The 25,237-nt window shown below is 37.6% G+C and overlaps 1 protein-coding gene across 4 annotated transcripts in view; it reads right to left on the bottom strand.

Moving 5' to 3' along the window:
• The window catches only part of grid2 (glutamate ionotropic receptor delta type subunit 2), a 1,070,019-nt gene that overhangs the window by 341,231 nt on the left and 703,551 nt on the right, over nucleotides 1–25,237 (bottom strand). For all 4 annotated transcript variants that reach the window (XR_010007023.1, XM_062983639.1, XM_062983641.1 and 1 more), the window contains exons 6-7: nucleotides 12,969–13,142; nucleotides 1,680–1,841 (exon numbers count right to left, since the gene is read on the bottom strand). Coding sequence is in view for 3 of the 4 variants with exons in the window: in XM_062983639.1 (XP_062839709.1) it covers nucleotides 1,680–1,841; nucleotides 12,969–13,142 (336 nt within the window). In the remaining variant the exon portion in view is untranslated. The remainder of the gene's footprint in view (nucleotides 1–1,679; nucleotides 1,842–12,968; nucleotides 13,143–25,237) is intronic.

Here is a 25,237-nt window from a genome sequence, read left to right as displayed (position 1 = left end):
GGTTTAATAACTCTATAACCACAACACGGTAGTCTTTGGTGTAAATTCTCTTTCACTCTCCTACGGATGTTACCAACTGTAGCGAACTCTAACCTCAGGCTGAGCTCTTTAATGGACAATGTCCCAACTACAATAAACTATTAATTTGATCCAATACCGATCAAATCTTTGATCACTAGTCTTCTCTCAACTAGAGATCTTACTAGACTCCCTTTAGTCTACCCTGACTAAAGATTTCAGGCCAGTCAGCCCTTCCTGACTCAAAAGCCTCCAGCCACACTCACACACACTTTCTCCTTCTCTCCCACACACACTCAAAAACTGGCTTCTCTTTTTAAAAACTGCTCTTTTTCCTTCCCCTGGCTCCGCCTACTTCTCCCTCTCATAAGCTAGCCAGCTTCGTTTCCATGGTAACCGAACCACTGTGGAATTTAAACAAAATGGCTGCTGTTTCATTCATGTTACAAAATGCCTACTGTCAACTAAAACACAAATACATACTCCAACAGACATAATTTAAACACAATAGCTATGACTTCTCTACACCATCAAGGTCTGTTTATCAATTATGCTTTACCTCTCCTACATGGAGATAGGACTTTGCCAGAATGTCGTCCTACTGCTTGGACTTGTAAGGCAAAAGAATCCTTGTCTCATAGAGAGGTGTTTCAGACGATTTGCTTCTAAACAGGATTGTATGCATAATATGTTTATTTAGTTTATGTTTATCCTGCCTTTCCATGAAAAATAGCACTCAGCGTAGATAACAAATACAACAAACCAATTAAATAATAAAACCATTAAAATTATCACAGCGATCCATGAATATTAAACTGTTTAGAACAGTGGTTCTCAACCTGTGGGTCCCCAGATGTTTTTGGCCATCAACTCCCAGAAATGCTAACAGCTAGTAAACTGGCTGGGATTTCTGGGAGTTAAAGCCAAAACACAAATGGGGACTTACAGGTTGAGAACAACTGCGTTAGAAGGCCAGCTTGAAGATTTGTTTTCAAATTTGTGAGGTTTCCTAGCATTTTGTAGAAATTTCAAAATGAGCCAATTTTTACCAGGCAATATTTTGAAATGCTTATGAAATTCAGAGCTTTATTGTGAATCCATCAAAGAATCAGAGCACTATAGTATGGTTGGATATAACTTTGAATAGCTTCTTGATTCATAAATCACTTGTTTCAAAACCAGATTGTAACATATCACAAAATGCAGGAAAAACCATTAAATAGCAAGATATTTTTCTTTAGAAGAGAAAAAAACAACAATATTAACATGCTTAGATCCTTTATACATCTTTAAGTTTGCTTTACAGACAAAGAGCACATCTTCCCTCTAAAATGAATGAGGTTTGACACCACTTTAATTACTACAATTCAATGCTCTAGATTCACGGGAGTTGTAGTTTCTGATGCACCAGCACTCTTTGGCAGAGAAGATAAAAGACCGTGTAAAAGTATAACTCTCATAATTCTGTAGCAGTTAAGGTGATATCAAACTACAATAATTATAAGGTGTAGACAAAGTTATTGAGGAGGGATGCAAAAGAGATTTATTCATTTATTTAAATTAAAGGAATTGAGTCATATCCCATTTTCCATCAATTTACAAAAATGAGATTGCAACAGTTAGAAGGCAAAAGATGGGAAAAAGAGAAAAGCCTGGAATACCTTCTTGATTGTATCCAACATGGACCTCCCTCCCTGCCACGGCTTTGAGTTTTTCCTGATGCAGGTCAGACTAGCCATGCTGTGCCACTTCCGGTCCTCCAGCTTCTTATGAAAAGCATTTGCCAGCAAAAGCACTGTATCATAGATGTAGAGGTTGGTAATCTGTCAAAGAGATTTAAAAATGCTTGTAAGCAACTAGCACATATAGCCTGGCAGAATGCATAAGTAGCTTGTCACAGCTGCCAACGCTCAGGCCTTCATTAACTTAAATGCAGCAGCACAGGAGAGAGAAGCCTGCCTCGGACCACGTGGGTCAAAAGCTACACTTAATAAGCTATTGGTTAGCATTGCATTTTCCCCAAAACACTTAGACTTTTGAAAGTAACTTTTTTATTTTCCTGTTTACCAAAATAATTAAAGCAGACAATTTTAGTGACATTTTAAAAAATCTGATTCAGCAGCACGACACATAACGCAACCTACCACTTGAATGATCCTATATTTTTCCTGTAGTATTTATCGTAGTTCCAGCTGCCCCACAGAAGGACATAATTTATCTTGCTTTATTTTCATTATGGAAAAAAGTGAAATAATTGTATGTGACATTATTTGCAATGAGGCTTGTTCACACTCTTTTCATCTGATTGTTTGTAGGAGGTTATAATGTGTAGTAAATTTTTATAGGCAAGCATTGACATGTTTTTGGGTATCCCTAAAGATGTTTCCTAGTTTAGGAATTGCTATGGCAATTAACGTGGGGAACACAACTCTTGCACAACTTATTAGTCCACAAGGACTAGTCTCCTTATGTTTCAAAGCTACATTTAAGCACAACTGTTTTTAAAAGACTATATTGGCATCAGATGGCTAAATCAGTTCTGCATATTCTTGAAAGCTGAAATAGTACTTCCTGTTCTCATTTCACTGCTGATTAGAGAGGTAATAAACCTGGGCCTAAATGCCAGTGCTAGTCTTAACTAGGCTAGATTGACTGAAAAAAAAGTGTGTTTGTAAGTGTCTTCAAGTTGCCTGTCAACTTATGGTGATCCCCAAGTATTTCATGAATACTCAGAGGCAATTCCTTCCTTTAGAACAGCGGTTCTCAACCTGGAGTTTTGGCCTACAATGCCCAGAAATCCCAGCCCGTTTACCAGCTGTTAGCATTTCTGGGAGTTGAAGGCCAAAACATCTGGGGACCCACAGGTTAAGAACCACTACTTTAGAATATAGCCTACAGCAGCTAGTATTAGCAGTCTTCTATCCAAGTATTAACCAGGATCAACACTGCTTAACTTAAAAATCAGATGGGATTTGGTGCCTTTAGAATATTTTGGCCTTCACTGAAAAAAAGCTGAATGATAAATCAACACCGAATCACTGGGATTTGCATAAGTGTCAATTTATCATTCAAAATGCTGAACGCTAAATTAAAACTGAATCACTGGGATTCACATAAGTGTTGATTTATCATTCAAAATGCTGAATGATGCATAAACACTTATGTCAATCCTAGTGATTCAATGAATCTACTTTAGCTGGGATTAGCAATTGAATTTTGCACATGGGAATCACTAGTCTGAATATGTAATATAAGAGAATTGTTATGAGATGGTCTTAAATTTCAGAAGGTTTCAGGCTTCTGACTTAGTCTAGCTTGTAAACATTTTAAACACCTCAAACCAAAATATATTAGAAAGGTTAATCAGAGACAACATGGCACTAATGGAACTGAACTTGGTGTATAATAACATCAGGATTCACTGGCATCAATTCTCAACAAATTGATATTTTGTTTAAAGCACTAGAGGGCTATTGAGACATAAACACAATTCGTATCGATGTATATATTTGTTAAATTTAAAGTTTTGCTGTTCATCTATCAACTGTTTACAGGACTCTAGGGAATAGTGATCAGGAGGCATTAAACAGATATTTTAAGCCTTTACTAATAAAACAGATGAGTACTTGTGACATTTTCAATCACCAATCATTTGAGTAAGTTAATTTGTGTATCTCTGAACAGTTTCTCCTGTGGCTTCAGAAAAATGTTGCATTAATCATGGTAGCCTGAGAAGATGTTATATAATGGCTATTGAAGGACTGCTTCATGTATTTACTGCTCTGAATGATCTCATATCTAATCTAAACAGATTTAGCAATGGCTTGTGTAATTCAACTGAAAACGATTGATTTAATACATTGCTCAGAAATTGCATTATTATAAATGACCAGGAATGACCCTGCTAAGAATCAAAACTATACGACGTCTGTGTTTGTAGACTGAACATTTTCTTGGGTTACATGGTCATAAGGCTGGTGATGTTTGATTTCATAACTAAAAGTCATTCTCTATCCCTGGGTTTTATACCAGGAGGGTGTTGAGGAAGGGGCATATCTCACTGGTAAGACATCTAGAAGAGATGTAAATGTTCCTTGCTATTTCTTTATGTTCAAGGTGCCTAACAACATAAAAATGTGGGCTAAGATCTTGCACTGGGAGATGTATCTCCAGCATATACAGGTGTGATTCCCCACTTATTTCCTTCATGATGAAAGAAGCAAGCAATATTAGCTTCCCACTGTGAAAAAGTATCTGTAAAGTTCCGGACTCATTCTAAGAAAATTGCCTTTTTTCAAACAGAAAAGAGCATTTTAATGTATTGAGGTTTACTAAAACCTATCTGCTATGATAGTTTACAACAGAACTACCCAGGAGGTTTTTAAGCAGAGGCTGGATGGTCATTCATTGGAAGTGCTTTGATTATATTTTCCTGCATGGCAGGGTACTGGAGTGGATGGCCCTTGTGGTCCCTTCCTAGTTTATGATTTGAGATAGGACTTAACCTACCTTAAGCTAAAAAGAGGCAGCTACCCCAGGCAGATTTTAAATGTCCTGAAAGTGAAGCTTTTTTATTATTACTAAATTTTAGGTTAAATATTGGTAGAGATTGTTGTGGGATTTGTGTCTTGGGTGCCACATTAGCTCATTTGATTTCGGATACTGCAGGCAGTCCCCAAGTTATGAACAAGATAACTTCTGTAGGTTTGTTCTTAAGGTGAATTTGTATGTAAGTCAGAAGAGGTAGATTTTAAAAGTGTAATTCCTGTCTGTCTGTCCATCCATCCATCCGCCTGTCTGTCTTTCTCAGCTTTGGATAGCATAGGGAAGGGTAAACACCCCTGTGTTTTTGTTTTTGTTTTGTTTTTTTGCTGTCTGTGCCCCTGATCAGAAGATTTCACTTCACTTTCTGTCCCTGTGAGAATTGGAAATTTGAAAAACGTGGCTTGTTGTAGAAATCAGGATTGGTGATAAAGCTTCAGGTGAGACACTTTCCCCAATGATATCTCTTTCAGGAGTGGATTTCCCTTCTTAGGAGTAATTTTCCTCACTTCCTGCTATCTGAGCCCCATTCTTAACTATGAGACTATTATAAGTCAGATGTCTGTAACTTGGTGACTGCCTGTATACACTTTAACTAAGGTAGCTTCCACACTGACAATGCTATCCAGTTTATAACTGGTTTAGGAGAAATCAGTTCCACTGTGTATGGGGTTCAGATTGTCATGCCTAGAACCAGTATGAGGCCAGGAAGTTGATTACATGTACTGCGTTGCAAGGCTCATTTTTCCATTTCCTGCAGAGATGTGCATTAGAGACATATGGGGTGAAAAAAAAAGGAGTGGAAAGATAGTCAGCAGCATCCCAAGGGGGTAGATTAACACTTGATGCTAAGCTATGCCCTTGGGGCTTTTTTGCCAGCTCCCATTCATGATTCTTTACTGCACTTCAGCACAGGCTGTTGTCTACAATGCATTCCGTATCTCACATCGCTGATTTTGCCCTGGATCTGGAATATACTAGCATCTGCTACAGTACATTTTTTTGGCTCAACCCAGACTTTCCTGAGACTTATAAAATGTGTTGTATACTCTTAAATGCATGATGTAGCATGCATTGCCAAAATGTATTTTGTAGTTATCACAGCTTTGGGTCGGCTTTGAACTGAATTATATGGTTGGTTTAGAAGATCCTTAAGTGACTGAGGGAGAAATTGTTTTCTGCTGTGGACCAGCCAGAGAAATGTATTGAGTCAAACCTGCCTGAACAGGCTGTTTAAAGAGAACAAAAGTAGCAAGCTTTGCTTAATTAAAAGGGGACACGTGTAGAGTTTTCATTTTTTTGTTTTTGTTTTTAAAATTAGAGAATTCCACCCCAGCCCTACAATTATTTAATAATGGAATTCAGAAAAATGTGAGGTTAGTCCTATAAGTTCTACCACATGGCCATGTATTTTTTGCTAAGAGCTGAGCTTGGAAAGCATGTTCTTAAATTTTAATTATACAGAGTTCTGCTCCTCTATTGGCTCAAAGCATAGCAAGTGGCAATCAAGAGCTGCCAAAGAAATGTTATCTGGAATAATTTTCACAAGGTAGGAAGGGCAGTTAAGGAAAACAATGGCTGTATCACAATATTATCTGAACATGAATGAACTAAAAACTGTCCCTGCAGATTTGGTAAAGATGATAATTAAAATCAGGATTAAAGAGATTAACATGCAGGCAGACATGGATTTGTTCCATAATATGTATTTTTTTTACTGTATAGCCATAAAAACCAGGCACATTTCTGATTCATATTTAGCCGATGTGCTGTTTCCTGCTGTGCTGGAAAGCTTTTACCATCCTTTGATTTCAGATAATGCAAAGCTGAGATGAACTTTCAAAATCTTGATTATACAGAGCTCTAATCTCTTATCGACTGAAACTATTATTATTTGGATGGCACATATACCAAAATTCTGGTCAATACAGTACTGTGGATTTGTAGTCAAAAGAAGGTATTATCCAGTATATATTGTATTATCTGATATATCTAACAGCCAGATACAGATCTTTTTACTAAGATGTATTATAAATAGTCACAAGTTTTCTCTTCCTTGAATAAAAAAAAATCTTGACATGTCCTGATAAGTTGTAAGTATTTCTGTGCATTTTCAAATAGTTTGTGACATTTTGCAACACCCCCCCCAAAAAAAAACCCCTTGCACAAATACTATACTTTCAAACAAAAATCAATGTCTTTTAGCACATTTTTTTTCAACAGAAGTCTTGAAGTGCATCCCACTACCTACAAAAACATTCAACATTTGAATTCAGAATGAAGAAAAGGCACCACATTTTTAACAGGCATGTACAAGCTCAGAAGAAGCAAATGTTGACATTCCCAGTGGACATCCTAATTGGATGTTCAATTTCTGATAATGTTTATAATATATCTTTATTGAGTGGAGTAAACATATGAGATTTTCATGGAAGTATGTATGATCCACAGTGTTAGACAGAAGAGTGTACAGTAAAATTTGATCCTGGATGTAAGTGATCAGCTCTTCCAGATTTATTTATTTAGTTATTATTTAATTTATATACCACTCTTCTCCCCCAGGGGGACTCAAAGATTTATGTTATAATATTAAATACTGATTAAAAGTAAAATAATTTAACTGTATAGCAGCATTACAAATGAGAAAACATTAACAAAATAATTCTCATGCACATGCACATCCTTGATTTTATTTTTGCAAAATAAATCCAAACTGCAAAAATTTTAGATCCTTGAGATTTTTGAGGCCACCAGGATTCCTATTAATTGTAAAGTATCTTCCACTTTTTGAAAATGCCAGTGTAATATTTTTTAAAATACTCGGTTGATTCCAGCTTGCAGCTTATTTGCTTAAGATATTTATGTCAGAGTGACATGGTTATGAACAAATTCATTTGTGACAGCCAGAGCCTTTCACTTCCAGTAAATTTGCAGGAAAAGATATGAGACTTTAAATTTTAGGCATTCAAAATGCAAATTTCCTTCCGTCCTCACATACTTGAAAAATGTGGCTCCATTTGAGAAGGTTTTCTGTGGTTGGAAGTTTGTTAAATAAGAGGAGAGAGAAAAATCCTCCAAAGGGATGAGGAGCGACTTGGCCTTAAATAGGCTCCTGCTCTGCCCTTTGCCATGTGTCTGGGGCCAGTGAAGCCAGCTAGCCCCAACCAGCATTGATCTCCTTCAAATTACCCCCCCCCCCCACACACACACCTTAGGCTTTGTCTGCTGGCTGCAGGAAGCAAAGGGCTAATCTCTGGGAGAAAAATGTATGTTTGTGTTTGCATTACACACCATGTTTGGGTCATAATACTGGGAGTCTGACTTAAAGAATAAAATTGAAGAATATTATTGCAGCATAATATACTGTACTAGCTGTGCCCAGCCACGTGTTGCTGTGGCGAAGTATGGTGGTATGGGAAATAAAGTATTGAGGAATTGGTGGTAGTTAAGGAAAGGATAAAGATTTTACCTTACATTAAGTCCATTATAAATGGGCTATATAGCTGTGTGGAAGGGCCTTGAGTCTACACTGCCATATAATCCAGTTAAAATCTGATAATCTGTATTTTATAAGCAGTGTGGAAGAGGCCTAAGTGAGGCCTAACTCTGCCTGGCCCCTGGGCTGAGTGGGCTGCTAGGAGACCAAGCGGGCGGAGCTTAGCCTTCTAACTGGCAGCAATTGGATAAAAACAATTATTCCTCTCCCTCTAATTAGGACTTTATTTTTCTTTTCTTTTTGTTGTATGAATGTAGAGGCATGGATGAGGGGTTGTGCTGCCAAGTTTGGTGTTTCTGGGACGTGTAGTTTTGTTGTTTTGTCCTAGGCCGAATTTTTTTTATCCTTCTATATATATAGATATACTCAAGTATAAGCCTAGTTTTTTAGCCCTTTTCTTAAGACTGAAAAAGCTCCCCCTCAGCTAATACTCAAGTGGGGTCCTGGTTGGCTTATATTTGGGTCAGCTTATACTCTAGAACAGGGGTCCTCAAACTTTTAAAGCAGAGTCTTTCAGACTGTGGAGGGGCCGAATTATCATTTGAAAAAAAAAACCAAACAAATTCCTATGCAAACTGCACATGTCTTATTTGTAGTGCAAAACAACAACAACAATGAAAGAACAATACAATATTTAAAAATGAAAACAATTGTAAACAACACAAACCTATCAGGATTTCAATGGGAAGTGTGGGCCTCCTTCTGGCCAATGAGATAGTCAAGTTAATTAAGATTGTTGTTGTTGTTGTGTGCCTTCAAGTCATTTCAGACTTTGGGCGAGCCTAAGTCTAAAATTGTTTATTTATTCATTTACTACATTTATTTATTACATTTATATCCTGCCCTTCTCAGCCCGAAGGAGACTCAGAGCAGCTGTATGTACATACAATATATTATATTATTAGCATAGCACAATATTAGCATTATATATTACTAAATTGAACTATACCACTATACTGTAATATTATATATAATTAAGGTTCCGTCCCCCAGGACGATGGTTTGCCTTACATTTTGTTTCAGCCTCTGGCTGCAAAAGCCCAGGAAAAGTGGCTTGGAGTCTGCAAGAGCTGGCTGCAGTTTTCTTTGCAATGATTGGTCAAAGAGTACAACATCTTAGGACCGCCCTTTTTTTACCAGGGTCTAGTCTCCATTTTGGAGCCTCATTTTGGCTATAGTCTTCCAACGTGCTGCAGCTGTGCAAGCTAACTGGGACAAATCATCCTCAAAACCAGGCCAATCTAAGCCTATCCAAATTAGATAAGTATTGAATTATACTGATCTGGAATAGGAAATCTAGTTAGAGGAGCAGGGTTATTCCGTCGCTTCTAGAACTAATCTTTGCTGTAAAGATAGGGAAGGAAAGAGTTTCTCCTTCTAATATAGACAGCGTGATTAGGGTATAGTGGTTTTATAATCACCTTTGCCTTCTGGAACCAGAGATAATTCCGCAACTAAAACCTATAGAAATTTGTTTCATTTTCTGTAACTTTAAGATCTGTGCCAGGTTTACAACCTTGTATGAATAAACATCCTTTTTTTTGAAGTTTTCCAGACTCAGTCGTTCAATATTTTTAGGACAGCTTATAGGGATTTGCAGTTTGCCCGGATAAAGGACGGCACGTTTCAGCTTTATAGTTTTTTTATTGTCTGGCGAACGGCACAATTAATATTAACATATTAACATATAATTAATATTATTATATGGTATTATTATTAGTATTATATTGTATAAAATTATAATATTATTATCAATATTATATGTATATACAATATATTATATTATTTAAAATGATATAAAAATATTATATTATAAAACTGAGGCCTTAGTTTGGGGACCCCTGCTCTAGAATATATGGTACATTTATTATTCTTCTCTATTATTATTGGTATTATTACATTTATTATTTTTCTCTATTATTGTTATTACTATTACATTTATTTTACTCTATTTTATTATTATTAATAATACATTTATTATTGTACTACCGTGTTTCCCCGAAAATAAGACCTCCCCAAAGAATAAGACCTAGCAGGGTTTTGGGGGGATTGCCAAATATAAGGCCTCCCCTGAAAGTAAGACCAAGCAAATAAGGCTGCAGCAGAGTTCCATTGGGAAGCATGGCTGCAGGGCAGAAGCAGCACTCATTCATACACCGGAGGGAGGGAGGGAGGGAAAGTGCTTGCTTTCTGTGCCTCCCTCCCTCCCTGCCTTGCCTTGCCTTTTCTGTTCCCCCAGCCGTGGCTTGAAAAACCTTCCATGGCTGCTGCTGCACTGCCGTTTCTTCCTTCCTTCCGACTCCCTCCTGACCATGCTGCCTTCTTCCCAGAGGCTTCTGATTGGCTCCTGGAGCCTGGGCAAGGGAGGGTGGGAGGGAAGGAAGGAAGAGGGCTTTCCACTCCTCCCCAAGGCTTCGCTCCTTAAAGGTACAGGACGCATTGGGATTCTCCTCTCATCCTTATTCCTATCCTATGCCATGAAACGGATTATTTTATACTATTATTCTATTACCATATTATTATCATCATATTCTGTTACTATTATTATATCCCATTATTATATTATCCTATTAATATATTTTAAATCATTATATTATATTTTTTCTATTATTATTATATCATTATATTATTATTCTATTATATTTTCATATTATTATATTATTATTCTGTTATTATTAAATTCCATTTTATATTACCCTATTAATATATTTTATATCATTATATTCTATAGTATTGTTCTATTATATTATCATATTATTATTTACTGCAGAGTATGCCTGTCCTGTTTGGCACAAGTCTGCCCATGCAAAGCAGGTGGACATAGCACTGAATGAAACATGCAGAATCATCACGGGATGCCTTAAACCTACACCTGTTGATAAACTCTACAAGTTAGCTGGCATTGCCCCTCCTGACGTGCGACGGGAAGTTGCTGCTAACGGTGAGAGAAAAAAGGTCGAACATTGTGAAAGCCACCCACTGCATGGCTATCACCCTCCTCCCACCAGACTCAAATCAAGGAAGGGCTTCATGAGAATCACCACTCCTCTTGATGTTCCTCCCTCTGGGCAGCTAAACCTGGCAATTCTAACTGGATGGCCCCCCCAAGAGGGTCTTCCTCCAGGGGCAAACCAAGAATGGGCAACTTGGAAGTCCCTGAACAGACTCAGAAGTGGAGTGGGCAGATCAAAAGACAACTTGGCAAGGTAGCACTACCTGGAGGAATCCTCCACCTTGTGTGACTGTGGAGCTGAACAAACAACTCAGCATATGTATGCTTGCCCACAATACCCTGCCTCATGTACGGAGGAGGAGTTGTTTAAAGCTACAGACAATGCGGTTGCTGTTGCCCGATTTTGGTCCAAAACTATTTAGTTGCTTGTGATTTCTTTTCTTTTTTATTTTATTTTCATTATTTGAAATGTATTTGCTGTACCAATGCTTTTGACACGAAATAAATAAATATTATTATTTTATTATTATTAGCATATTCTGTTATTATTATTATATTCCATTTTATATTATCTTATTAATATATTTTATATCATTCTATTCCATTCTATTATTCTATTATATTATCCTATTATTATATTATTATGCTATTCTGTTATTATATCCCATTATTATATTATCCTATTAATACCATATTATTATCATATTCTGTTATTATTATATCCTATATTATATTATCTCATTAATATATTGTATATCATTATATTATTATATTATCATATTATTATTATAGTATATTATATCATTCATCATTCATGACTACATTGAAACTAGAATAGAGAGAAATCAGCGTGGAAACCTTGTGAAACCTAAATTGCAAGAGGTACCATAGATTGTTGTACATGGAAATAATGGGAGTAACAAGAAATTCTTGATAGGATTCATAGTTTGTCTGGTTATGCTGGTTTGTGATGACAACTACTTTACAGTATATAATAAATGTTCATTTTGTTGTTCAACAATAAATGTGAGCTCTTCTTCATGGAAAAATAAGACATCCCCTGAAAATAAGACCTAGTGCATCTTTGGGAGCAAAAATTGATATAAGACCCTGTCTTATTTTCAGGGAAACAGGGTATATTTATTATTACTTGCATTATTTTCCTGTATTATTATTATTATTATTATTATTATTATTATTATTATTATTATTATTGTTATTACATGTATTATTTTACTCTATTATTATTAAAAGAATACATAAGCACATTTATATTGAAGAAGATGAGAATAATGATTTGATCAGAGTTGGACATTCTTATCTTAAATTTGAGCTTTATGTAAATATTAAAAAACATTTAACCTACTGATGCCTCAATTAATGTAATTTTATTGGTATCTATTTTTATTTCTTAAATTTACCACCCTCGGCTTAAACTGGAGTCAATGTTTTCCCAGTTTTTTTTGTGGTAAAATTAGGTGCCTCGGTTTATATTCGGGTCGGCTTATACTCGAGTATATACGGTAATTAATAAAAGGGCCATGTAGCTGAATCCCCTGCCATGAAGGAATATATTACCAAAACAGTATTGAACTACCCATCCAACCTCTGTCAAAGATTTCCAATGATAGAGAATTTACAACTTTCTGTGTCTTGTGGTGATCCTATCACAGGTCTTTCTTGGAAAATTTATTCAGAGGACATTTGTCATTGTCTTTTAATGGGGCTGAGAGACAACAATATGCCCAAGATCACCCACAGGGCTTCCATAGTTGAGTGGGGATTTGAATCCTGGTCTCTTGTTCCACTAATTCAACACACAAAGTACTACACCATACTGATTCTCAGTAGAAGTATAAAATATTATATAAAATGGGTTCTCAACCCCCCACCCATCACATGCTTATGTGCATTACTGTAGAATGTGCACAGCTATACATACATGACATCTAAGCATACCTCCATATTTTGAGCAAAAGGATCTTTTGGATCGCAAAGTGATGAAGATATCCTGTGAGTCCCACGGAAGCAGCGTTGGCTAATGTTCTGTGGCACAGGAAAGCTCTGTCGAATGATAGTTAGCCTTCCAATTGATTTTCTCACCAGCTCCTGCACATCTGCATCATTGATCTCCTGTAAGATGAGGAACAGAAAACATAGCCCAACTTCTATAAGTCTAGAATATGAGAACATGAACACATCTCCCCCAGATGCCTAGGAATATGAAGACAACTGGTATATATACTCATACACTACACACCTATAGTACTGTGGTATCACATTCATTGTCATGTCTCCATCCTTTGGAATCTTCTAAAGCTTTCTAGAAAGCTTTAACCACTTCTAAATAGACAGCCTAAATAAAAACACAAATAACCCCAGTCCAGACTATCTGAATAGCTATAGTGATGTAGCCCATTAGAGATGCCCTCTCTTAGAAAACTCTGATGGTTTTTTCCTGCTTTCCTTTGGTCAGCAAATGTAAACTTTCTATTCTATCAGACTTTTAGGAATTGGCTGCAATGGGCTTTTCACAGTGTGCTGTTTTGTTGATTTCCTCATGACTTTCAATATATTTTAAATGATTTTCTCTCTCTCTCTCTCTCTCTCTCTCTCTCTCTCTATATATATATATATATATATATATATGAAATCTGTATTATGTTAATAATGTATAAGTTGCCTGGACTATCATTATTTTGAAACACATTCTCTTACCCATGGAAATATGCAACCATATCTGTTAACATTCCCCAATGCTGGTGTTTTATGCTATAGTGTGGTGCAAAATGCAAATGTGAGAAACCAGAGGGGAAAAAATCCATATAAAGTCTGCCATATACTTTCTTCTCACATAGCTGAAAAAGTAAATAAGGCGAAGCTAGCAACAAAGACTAGCTACAGCCTGGGGGCATGCCCATGGTGATGAACAAGAAAGCCCTCCCCCCCAGGTACAGCTGATCCAGGAACATTCTAAAAAGTAGAAACATCTAAATCAAAAACTGTGGGGAGTCAAAGCGTGATGGAGAAGGAATTAGTTATGGCATGGAGGAAGGAGCTTTAAAGGATGGAATGATCTTGGTTGTTTGGGTATTTGGCCTTCAACTTCAATTCTACATTCCCAGTGTGGCCAATGGAATGGAATTCTGGTAGCTGGAGTTCAAAACAGCCATATCCCCCAGTCCATACTTCAAATAAAGCTCTCCTGTTATATCTTAATGTGGTCCCCATGTAACTGAAATCATGTATTGAAAGTAATTATTTTCTGTACTCTGATGCATATCAAGTTTTTCTTTGCTAAATATTTTACAGCAAATGTAGATAAATTAAAAATATGTTTCATAAGACCACATCAGATGCAAGTACAACGGGCGGCAGCCAGATTGTTAACTGGGGCAGTATACAGGGAGCGTACTACTCCCTTGTTAAGCCAGCTCCATTGGTTGCCGATATGCTACCGAGCCCAATTCAAAGTGCTGGTCTTGGCCTACAAAGTCCTAAACGGTTCTGGTCCAATTTAACTGTCCGAACGTATCTTCCCCTATGAGCCCATGAGAACCTTAAGATCATCTGGAGAGGCCCTGCTCTCATTCCCACCCGCCTCACAGGCACGGCTGGTGGGGACGAGAGACAGGGCCTTCTTGGTGGTGGCTCCCCGGCTGTGGAACTCGCTCCCCAGTGACATTCTACAGGCTCCATCCCTTCTGGGATTCAGAAAAAAACTGAAGACCTGGCTATGTACGCAGGCGTTTGAAGAATAAGCATGTGTTGGCTTTGACACGGTCTGAATTAAGGCTCTTGTATAAGGTCTGGTGGATGAATGGCATAAGCACTTTGCATTGTTTTAAACATTGTTTTAAACTTTGCATTAATTGCCACTTGTAAGCCCCCCTGAGTCCCCTCAGGTGAGAAGGGTGGGGTATAAATAAATAAATAAATCATCACTTGTTTTTACACACCTCTAAGACATTGCAGAGATGAAGTGCTATGGAGCCCTTCTAAATGACATAAAATTACTTGCAGTTGTTATCCGTTCCCTTTCATCCATGAAATGTAGTAGAGGTGTAGAGAAATGGGTGGCAGGGTAAAGGAGACAGGGAGAAATCATCTTCTGACCTCCCAATGTGGGTAAAAATGGGAGACAGTGGGGTAAAAAAAACATGGGATGGGATGTCAGATTCCCCGTGTCATTTAGGTTCAGTGACACAGGCAGTCTCCTACCAAACATTGACTTTTTCTCCGAAAATCCTGCTTCATGATCCTGGCATGGTGATTTTTTAATAATTAATTTAATCATTGGAAATACTGAAATTTCAAGATATCACCACTTTATTTTTCCTGTCATTTCTCCTTCATACTAATCTTGAATTTCAAAATTATTGGACTTCCTTGATGAGATTGGGAGGAGAGGAGCTCAGAAAGAAAGGAAAAAAAAAAAAAAGGGGGGGGTCTGCTTTAAGAAAGATGCCTCCTGTCTCCTCAAGAGTAAGGACATTGGGAAGGAAAGCAGAGTAGCCCATGGAGAGAAATGCCTTAAATGCGATGCCTCCTGTCTCCTTCAGAGTAAGGAAGGACAGATTATGGCAAAGTGGTTTAAAACAGTGCTGGACTAATCCATGGCAACAAGGCACAGGGAGAGCAGATCATGGCAAAAGGGGTTAAAATAGTGCTTGTCTAAGCCAGGGCAGCAAGGCAAAAGAGGTTAAAATAGCACAGTATTTTGAAGTTTCCCCTGATTTTAAACAAAGACTGTGGAATGGGCAGGGACTGCACTCGCAGGTGTGAATGGGAGAAGGGAGGAGAACGTTAAGCATTGGATGGGATTTGTAAAATGAAATGATGTCTTTTAAAATGGAAGGCAATTATATGCTTTGCTGAGAAAATGAATCCCCCCTGCACTTTCTGCAATGCATCTGATGAAGTCCATAGATTCATAGAATCATGGAGATGAAAAGGACCATAAGGGCCATCCAGTCCAACCCTCCTGCCATTAAGGAAGACACAATTAAAGCATTTCTGTCATCTAACTTTCAAAGGGGACCACTACACTCTAAGACTGCAGATTCAACTCAATAATTTCTTACTATCGGGAAGTTATTGCTAATGTTTAAGTGGATTCTCTTTTCCTGTAATTGAATCCATTGCTCTGTGTTATTTTCAGTATGACACCCTTTCAAACATTTAAATATATTTAAAGTCATTTATAAAAATGTTGACTAGCTTTGGAGACCAGGGCAGAACCCCATGGCACATTTCTCTCCAAGATGAAGAGGAGTGAACCACTTACAAATTAACCAAAGAGTAGTATTGTCTCATCCATGTATTACTAGCTTGTTTGCAAGCTAGCCTTTTTTCAGGCCTTACTGAAACCAGATATGCTATATCCAAAGCACTCCCCTTATCTACCAAAAAACCCCTTCAAAAATAAAAGAGATTAGTCTGGCCTGTCTTGTTTTTGAAAAACCATATTTACCTCTATTTATTATAGCAATCTTTTCCAATTACTTATGACTATCTGTTTAATGATCTGCACTATATTCTTTCTATTATTGATATCAAGCTGAAGAGGTGGTAACTTTTTGGGTTAACTTGTGTGGACATTTGCCCTCCTTCCATCTGCTGGGAAATCTCCTTTTCTCAAGGAACCTGCAGCAAAGATTATTGGCAGCAGTTATAAGATTACTTCTGCCAGTTCTTATAATATCCTTGGATGTAGTTCATCTGGCCTGGGGACTTGAATTCATTAAGAGTAGGCAGGTATTCCTGGACTACGTCTTAACTTATTCTGTGTGCATTTCCCCTAAAGCACCATCTACTTCATTTATATATATATTCCTTGACTTGTGTTCAACCTCTTGTGAAGTAGCTCACAGCATCATGGTCAGCTGAAGATTCTTCTTTTGCTGCATAAAATGAAGGATGCAGTCTATACGTATAGGAGCTGATCAGGTTAGCTGCTGTTTTTTGTGGAACCAGAAAAAACTCATAGGTTGGAGCACATTACTAATTCCTGCCTGTTGCTTCTTCAAGTAAAGACTGCCTTGCAGTTAAAACTGCATCAGTGTGCTGTTCACAATCCTAACATTACTGCCATATGCCAAGTCCCCTCTTGTTCATAAATCTACGGCTGGCATAGTTTCAGTGACTTATGCATGCATAAGTGCACCTTATGCATGGATGTTCCCTTTTAGGATGTGACACAGAGGCTATTCATTTTCCTTTTGTTCTGTCCATAAATGACCCATGCCTGGCCAATGTGAGGGCTGCTATTGCCAGAAGGGAGTGAAGTGAGTGATTGGGTGATGTAGCATGTAGATTTAACTGCTCTGAGATCCTAGGAGAGAGGTGAAATTCACTCTGTTTGAGAATACAGGATTGAATACAGCTGAATAAAATCCCACATTATTTGCTTTGAACTGGAATATATGGCAGAGTGGTATCAGATAACCCAGTTCAAAGCACATATTGTGGGATTTTCTCCCTTGATATTCTGGGTTATATGGCTGTGTAGAAGGGCCCTCAGACTAACTTCTTTTCTATAGTCTTAAGCCTTTTTCCTCCTTCCTTCCCCATCAGAAATCAACAGTAGCAGAATGCCTTCCTTAGAGCTTGATAAGTGTTAGCTAGTAGAACAACACAGAACTGCATGTTCAGAGCTTGGCCAAAAAGTGAGACACTGGAATAAGCCAACCACATGAGACAGCCAGACCAGGCTCAAACATACAAAAACCAGTGTCTGAAGTGCAGCCAGTGATCAAGAAATGTCTGGGCAAGCTGGCACAATAGCGTAGGATGTGAAATAGTTAAGTGGCTTATACCCAGCTATCTCTGCTAACTCATGAGGGACTGCCTTACTCCATCTTATGACTATAGCCAGGTCTGCATAGTATCATTAATTATGCTTATGGCCCAGCCTAGTATATCACAGATGGATTGTGTTGTTGCCAAATCTAGCAATAGGAACCATAGTGTCAGTAACAGAGAGGCTGGCAATTGTTGCAGTCCATAGTAAGATTTCATTCCTCATAGTTGCCTGTGTCCTGACACGTCAGTATAGAACAAAGGTTCTCAACCTGAGGTCTCCAGATGTTTTTGGCCTACAACTCCCCAAAATCCCAACCAGCTTGCCAGCTGTTAGGATTTCTGGGAGTTGTAGGCCAAAAACATCTGGGGACCCCAGGTTGAGAACCACTGGTATAGAATAATAGAATTGGAAGAGACCACATGGGTCACCCAATCCAACTCTCTGTCATGCAGGAAAAGCACAATCAAAGTGTCCCTTACAGATGATCATCCAGCCTCTGTTTAAAAGGTCCCACCCCACTACATTTCCCAGAATTCTGTTCACTTCAGAAAAACGGGGCTGCCCGCATGAAAGCCCCAATATGATGAGGTAGTAAGTCATTAATAAAGATGTTGGACATATAATGCTACCCCTCCTCCCTCCAAATTTGGTCTATTTCTTTGAAATAAGTTATACCTATCCATTACTGCATTCTAATTATAGGACTAATCCCACCAAGTATTAGTTATGCCTATTACATTGTATCCTTTTGTTGTGCTAAGAGTTCCAGTTCATCTTGTTTATTTCCCATGCTCTGTGCATTAGTGTAGAGACATCTAAGCTCATGGGATATTTCCCCTAGCTGGTTACTTGAGATTACTGTCCTTTCACTGCTTGGTACTTTGTTTTTCCAACTCTCTCTTTAGACTTTGGTCTGTTTTCTCTGGTTCTTGATAAAGTACTGTCCCCAAGAATATTGTTACCCTCCCCCACACATCTCAGTTTAAAATCCTCCTGATCAGGTTTACAAGTCTCTCAGCAAAAACATTCCTTCCAACTTCTATGAGGCAAAATCAATCCCGCAGAGTAGAAAAGAGGAATAGAACGGTGGGAAATCTCTCTTTTCATCCCTCTGTATGCCCCTGTTGCAGTTTTGATAGCCATACACTGAAGGGAAAGGAAAGGGATGGGTGTTTTGTGGGGGGGGGGACCTGGCAAATGGAAGAGAACTGTAAAGACAGAGAAGTATTTATTCAAAACTCTGGAGCAAGTCATATTATTTTTTCACATGCTTCTAATTTTCTTTTCAAAAATAATTTGGGGTATTTCTACATTAATTTAAGACAAACTTGGGAGAGTTTGCCAATCTTACATCAGATTCTATGTATCCAGTGGACCAAGTCTCAGTTTTTCAGCCCAAGCAGTAAAATATCCAATACAAAGATGAGGAAATTAAAGATGAGAATTAATATTGTTGCAACTATTGGGCATAAGCTGATCATAAGCAAGGCCTGACATTAATCTATGCAAAAATTGCAAGCATAGCAATCTGTGAAAAATTACCAAAAGTTATCGGATCTATAAATGGCTATACTTACATTTCCTAGAACAAATAGGTTAGTTGTAATGCTATTGTTATTTTATTTCTTTAATAGCCTAGCGAATAAAATGCTGAGAGTCATGCATTTTAAACATCAATCTTGTGGACTACCCTTAACCTATTTTATTTTTCTTCATAGCCTGTCATAGATTTTTGAAGCCATCTGTTATTTATGTTCTTTATGAAATATAGATTTTTCTACAAACAAAATAACACCTGGCATCAGCTGTGTCCTGTGTAATATCCTGCATTTCTGGTCGATTAATCCTTAATGTACCATAGATAATGGCTTCCCTCAGCTTATATGGCCATCTTATCATTTAGTCTGTTTTATTTCACTACCTACAAGAGGGGGAAAGTTGCTTCGTTCTGCAAAAATCTACATTCTAGTAATATACCTGTAATATAATTAGAGGTACATGTTTCAAAGGATTTTATTAACTCCATTCTTTTACAAACCATGGCCTTTATTCAGTACCAAAAAGGTGGCTGAGTTTACTGTATCTTTCTTATTTTGTTGTTGGTGATATTTCTGCTACTGGGCAGAGCTAAGAGTACTATCACACTAATAAGAGATACACATGAATAAGTCTGTGTGAAATTGCAAAAGCAGACATGCAAGTAAGATTTCAGATAACATTTGGTACCTACAGAAAGAAGCAGAAAACTAACTAACTATGAAGGCAAATACAAATATCCCAGTTGATCTAGAAGCAGATGTTGATATGCATTAATTCCACCTGAATCACCCTAAATTGAATAGAATTAGTGTCACCATTATTTTTTAAAAAAATGTTTTCATGGAAAAGTTGGTGACAGCTTTAATAAGATCAAATGATTTTAGCATTAGTGTTTGTGGATTACAATCCACATCCCTGTAATTCACTAAAATAATTCAGGCCTCAGGTGAACTTTATGCAAAATCCATAGCTGCCAACATTTCACAGACGACAATTGAAAAACATGGTGAAGTGTAGCGACTTGGGCTGGATCTACACAGTTAAATAATTTTGAGCTGTGTTATATGGTCAGTGTAGACTCAAATAATGCAGTTTATCTGCATTGAACTGTATTATAATGCAGCTCCAAATTGCATTACATAGCAGTATAGATGGAGCCTTGGGATGGATCTATGCTGCTAAATAATGCAGTTTGAACTGCATTGTATGGTCAGTGTAGACCCATATAACATTGATGAGGTCCTCCAGATCAATTTGCCAGCCTCGATGGAGAATCAGGGGGCAGCAAGGCAATCCCGGCACTCATTACATGTGGGATGTACAGCTTCCCTCTGCAGTAACCCTGTTGTTCTTAATGAATCACGGAAAGGCTCCCATGTTGGTGGAGCAGCATCATAGGACACTGCCACCCCTGTTGAGCCACAGGGGCCCACCAGAAGTGAGGCTACATCGTGTGATGGGTGGCGTGGGGCTCTGTGACTCAACTGGGGCAGAAGCATTCTAGGACGCTGAAATTTCCTTGTGTGATGAGGTTGTAAGTGTAAATTACTTTTGTACGGGAGATCAGTTCTGCAAAACACTTTTTCCCATAGACCTACTGACATCTTTTGTCTACTGGATTTTTTCCTGTCCTACTGTGGAAATTTGGATTGCAAACTCCTCATGAAATTGCTACATCTCCCTGCTCCTCAGTTTTGGGTAACAGAAAATACACATTAGAACTCTCTGTCTAAGAATTCTAATTACTCCTCCCTGAACTGAAAGTCCCAGGATTCCATAGGATGTTGCCATGACAGTTAAAGTGGAATAATAGTGTTATAAGTTTGAAGTGTAAAAAACCCCTAGGAGAGCTGATATCAAATTGTGTACATAATACTGAGTTTGAATAGTGAATGCTCAATCAAGTAATATTGGTTAAAGGTAGGTTCCTGTATTCTACCCCTTATACTTTTCCACATAACTCTAGGTCAGTGGCCCTCAACTTGTGGGTCCCCAGATGTTTGGCCTTCAACTCTCAGAAATTTTAAAGCTGGTAAACCAGCTGGGATTTATGGTAGTTGTAAGCCAAAACATCTGGGGACCCACCGGTTGAGAACCACTGTTCTAGGTGTCGAAATAGCCCTCCAGATTTTGCTGGAGAACAACTATCAGTATTCCTCACTATTTGCTGTGTTGGCTAGAACTCATGGCATGGCAGTTGCCCTCCTATGACATCTGAAGAACTATATGATTTCCACCACAGATAATAACTAAATGGCTGCAGGGGAAGTAAATCCTTGTAACTCCATGGCTGGAGGAAAAATGGTATGTGCCTCCATGCATTCATCAAAGTTCTTGCACCCAGCAAGCACAAATTATCACCATAACATTAGTCCTATCATGGCCTCACAATGCTCTCCTTTCCTCTATTTCCTAGCCATATCCCATCACATTATGTGTGGATGGGATAACAGTCCTCAATGCAAAGGCACCTACCTAGGGTCAGGAATATGGGGAGTTCAAGTGAGATAACCAATCCACTCAGCAATGGGAGCCTCCTTCCTGTTTCTGCTGCATTTCTGTTTCACCCCCATTTGTTGGAAAAACTCACTATAAAAGTGCTCTAGCATAAATGGAAGACATAACCATTGCCTCTTGGACATGTGATGAAGAATAATACCTTTTGTGCTTTCGCTCAGGATACCAGATATTTTGGGTTGACCCTTTCTTACTCTCTGCAGTATAAGACAATTGAACTGGTATGCTTGCCTCTGCAGTTACTGAGATGCTGTCAGGTTATTTAATGCTGTGAAACATCATTGTCACGTGACCACACTACACTGCCAAGTTCTATTTTCTGAAAAGTTTTGACTTTTAGCTGTGCAAACATTTATCATTTGTCTCTCTGAAAAAGCACAGAGCATTGTTTCTTTGATATTCAGCACTTTTGTGCATTTTAATTAGAATTCACGGCTTTTATTTCCTTCCAACTGCCTTTAGGTGGTTGCTGCCCCTAAGACATACTATGTATTTTATGAACACTATCGGAAAACTAAAAATAAGCATAAAGAAGGTTTTAAGGAGGCATGGGAACTATATATTCTTGCATTGAAATGTGAGATTATATGGCGGGCACTGAACAGATTCACAGTGTTAGCATTTCAGAGTATAAAGATATACTTTTAACATTTATTAACTTATACAACTAAATTATCTAACAAAATTGTGTTCTTTAGTTCACTTTCATAGTCCTATGAAAGTGAAGCATCTGCTGTTACAGTTTAAAACAAGGTGAGATAACTAAAAGTACAGACCTGTCTTTAAGTTTATAGCACAACTAAAGCTATGAACTTGGTGTCTTAATTTCGGGAAAACTAACCCTTACTGCTCTCATTGGCTTTTGTCTTCCCTAGGGGATTTCATTGCATAATTAAATTTGATGCTTAGGTCAGCATGTAACATTTATTCATTCTTTGAGATTCTGACGGATGGGTTTGCTCTTGATAATTTTTTTTTAAAAAAATGATTGAGGGAAAACATTGTCCTAAGCAAGCATCATTGCCTGTCTTTCACAATAGGGTGCCGCCTATGCAAATCTTTAAAATTCATTTCCCGCAAAATTTGAGTTGGCCTACATGTGCAGATAGATTTCCATTAGACAGCAAAGTCTAATGCTTTTTAAAATGTGTCTTTATTTCTACTATGAATGAGACATGCAGAATAATCACAGGATGTCTTAAAACCTACACCTGTTGATAGACTCTGTAAGCCAGCTGCCATTGCCCCCCTCATCCGAAGTGTGACAGGGCAAACCAAGAATGGGCAACTTGGAAGTCCCTGAACACACTCAGAAGAGAAGTGGGCAGATCAAAAGACAACCTGTCAAAATGGCATTACCTAGAAGAATCCTCCACCTTGTGTGATTGTGGAGCAGAACAAACAACTCAGTATTTGTATGCTTGCCCACAATACTCTGCCTCATGCACAGAGGAAGAACTGTTTAAAGCTACAGACAATGCAGTCGCTGTTGCCCATTTTTGGTCTAAAACTATTTAGCAGCTTGTGATCCCTTTATTTTCTCAGTTTATTTTCTCTACTTATGCAATGCTTTTGGCACAAATAAAAAAAATCTACAACCCTTAGGATTCTCATGTTATGTGTAAGAAGTGCATGAGAACTTTTTTTTTAAAACACCAAGAAGAGCAATGTGAATTTAAAACTTGTGATGAGCAACATAAAACCCAAAGGATTTGTATCATAGCCTGTGAAGTTTTTTAAAATCTTGAAATGTGCATTTTATTTTGTTATATAAGAAATCATTTTGACCTTCATGAATTGCAGAGACAAATCTGAATAGATGATCAGTAAAAATATTAATGTTGGTTTAAGTGCTTGATCCCTTAACTAAATGACTGAAGTCACACTTATTAATTCTGTCTGCTTTCTAGATTTCTCTCAGGCTCCTTTTACACTGCCATGTAATCCAGATTATCAAATCAGATAATCCACATTATCTGCTTTGAACTGGATTATATGAGTCTACACTGCCACATAATCCAGATCAAAGCAGATAATCTGGATTTTATATGGCAGCGTAGATGGGGCCTCAGATAATCCAGTTTAAATCAGATGATGTGGATTATCTACTATAATAATTTGGATTATATGGCAGAGTAGAAGGGACCTCTGTTAGATTTGTCTGTTTATGTGAACTTTGTAAAACATTTTGAGCTACAGAGCCACTGAAAAAAATTATACCGATTCACCCCTTCCATTCCCATTTGATCTTGCCAGCAAAGATAATATTTAGATAGCCTTCTATGACTATCTCTACCTGCACAGCTGAATTTCAGAAGTTATTTTTTAAAAAGACAAATAACTATAATTACTTGCTAAACATATTCATAATGGGGGAATAGTAGGGTGCTTTGGTCCCAAAATCTAGGTAGCTGGCAAATAAAAATAGGGCATTCTCTGAGGGGTCAGTTGCTTGTAGAATATTCTCTCCAGAGAATCTTGTATGACACATATTTATGGGATTTTAAACAATGGATCAACCATGTCCTCCTCCTTCAGCTTTAAGGGATTTTGGTCTTTGCTGCTGCTGCTTAAGGCTCCTTTCATACAACTGTATAAAATCCACATCGAACTGGATTATATGGCAGTGTAGACTCAGATAATCCAGTTCAAAGCAGATATTGTGAATTATCTGCCCTGATATTCTGGGTTATATGTCTGTGTGGAAGGGCCCTTAGTGAGGTTTTACTCAATTCTAATATTGCTGATAGTGTTGTTTTGCAGTTGGAAGTTGCCTTTAAATCAAACGTTTGGATGGAAATAATTTTGAACTTCTTTTTCTTGGAAGGCTCAGTACATGGCTATAATTTAGATTCCTTGAAACAGTGGAACATAAAAAAATAGACAAACGGTACAGGAGAAATAAAATTTTCCATTTGCAAAATTTGAAATTTTCAGTTGAATGAACTGGTTTCTATTTTTTCCAAAAGTATAAAGCAGGGAATGACATTAAAACTCAGTTTTCCTGCTGAGATTTAAATTGAGAAACAAATAAGCAGCTAAACTCTAATTAAGGTAATTCATTGCAGTGTGGTGCAGTTAAGACAATGTAATAATTAAAGATCAAAGCATGCATCTACAGACATGAATAGCTGATCAAGCCACATACATATAATTTCTTTAAACAATACTTGATGCAGAAGATACAGGTGGAGTAGGTACAGTATACACTACACTAGGGACCAATTATCTTCTCATTTAATTAAGATCTGATAATGTAGATATAATGCATAACTCAAAAAAAACCCTTCACAACTGAATGCTTCATAATTCTGGATGAGCTGATTTAACAATAGTCTCCTATTTTATATCCTGAGCCCGTAAAATG

The sequence above is a fragment of the Anolis carolinensis genome, chromosome 5, assembly GCF_035594765.1.
Source record: "Anolis carolinensis isolate JA03-04 chromosome 5, rAnoCar3.1.pri, whole genome shotgun sequence".
In the NCBI taxonomy this organism is placed as follows: Eukaryota; Metazoa; Chordata; class Lepidosauria; order Squamata; family Dactyloidae; genus Anolis; species Anolis carolinensis.
This window is presented reverse-complemented; position numbering and strand designations above follow the sequence as displayed.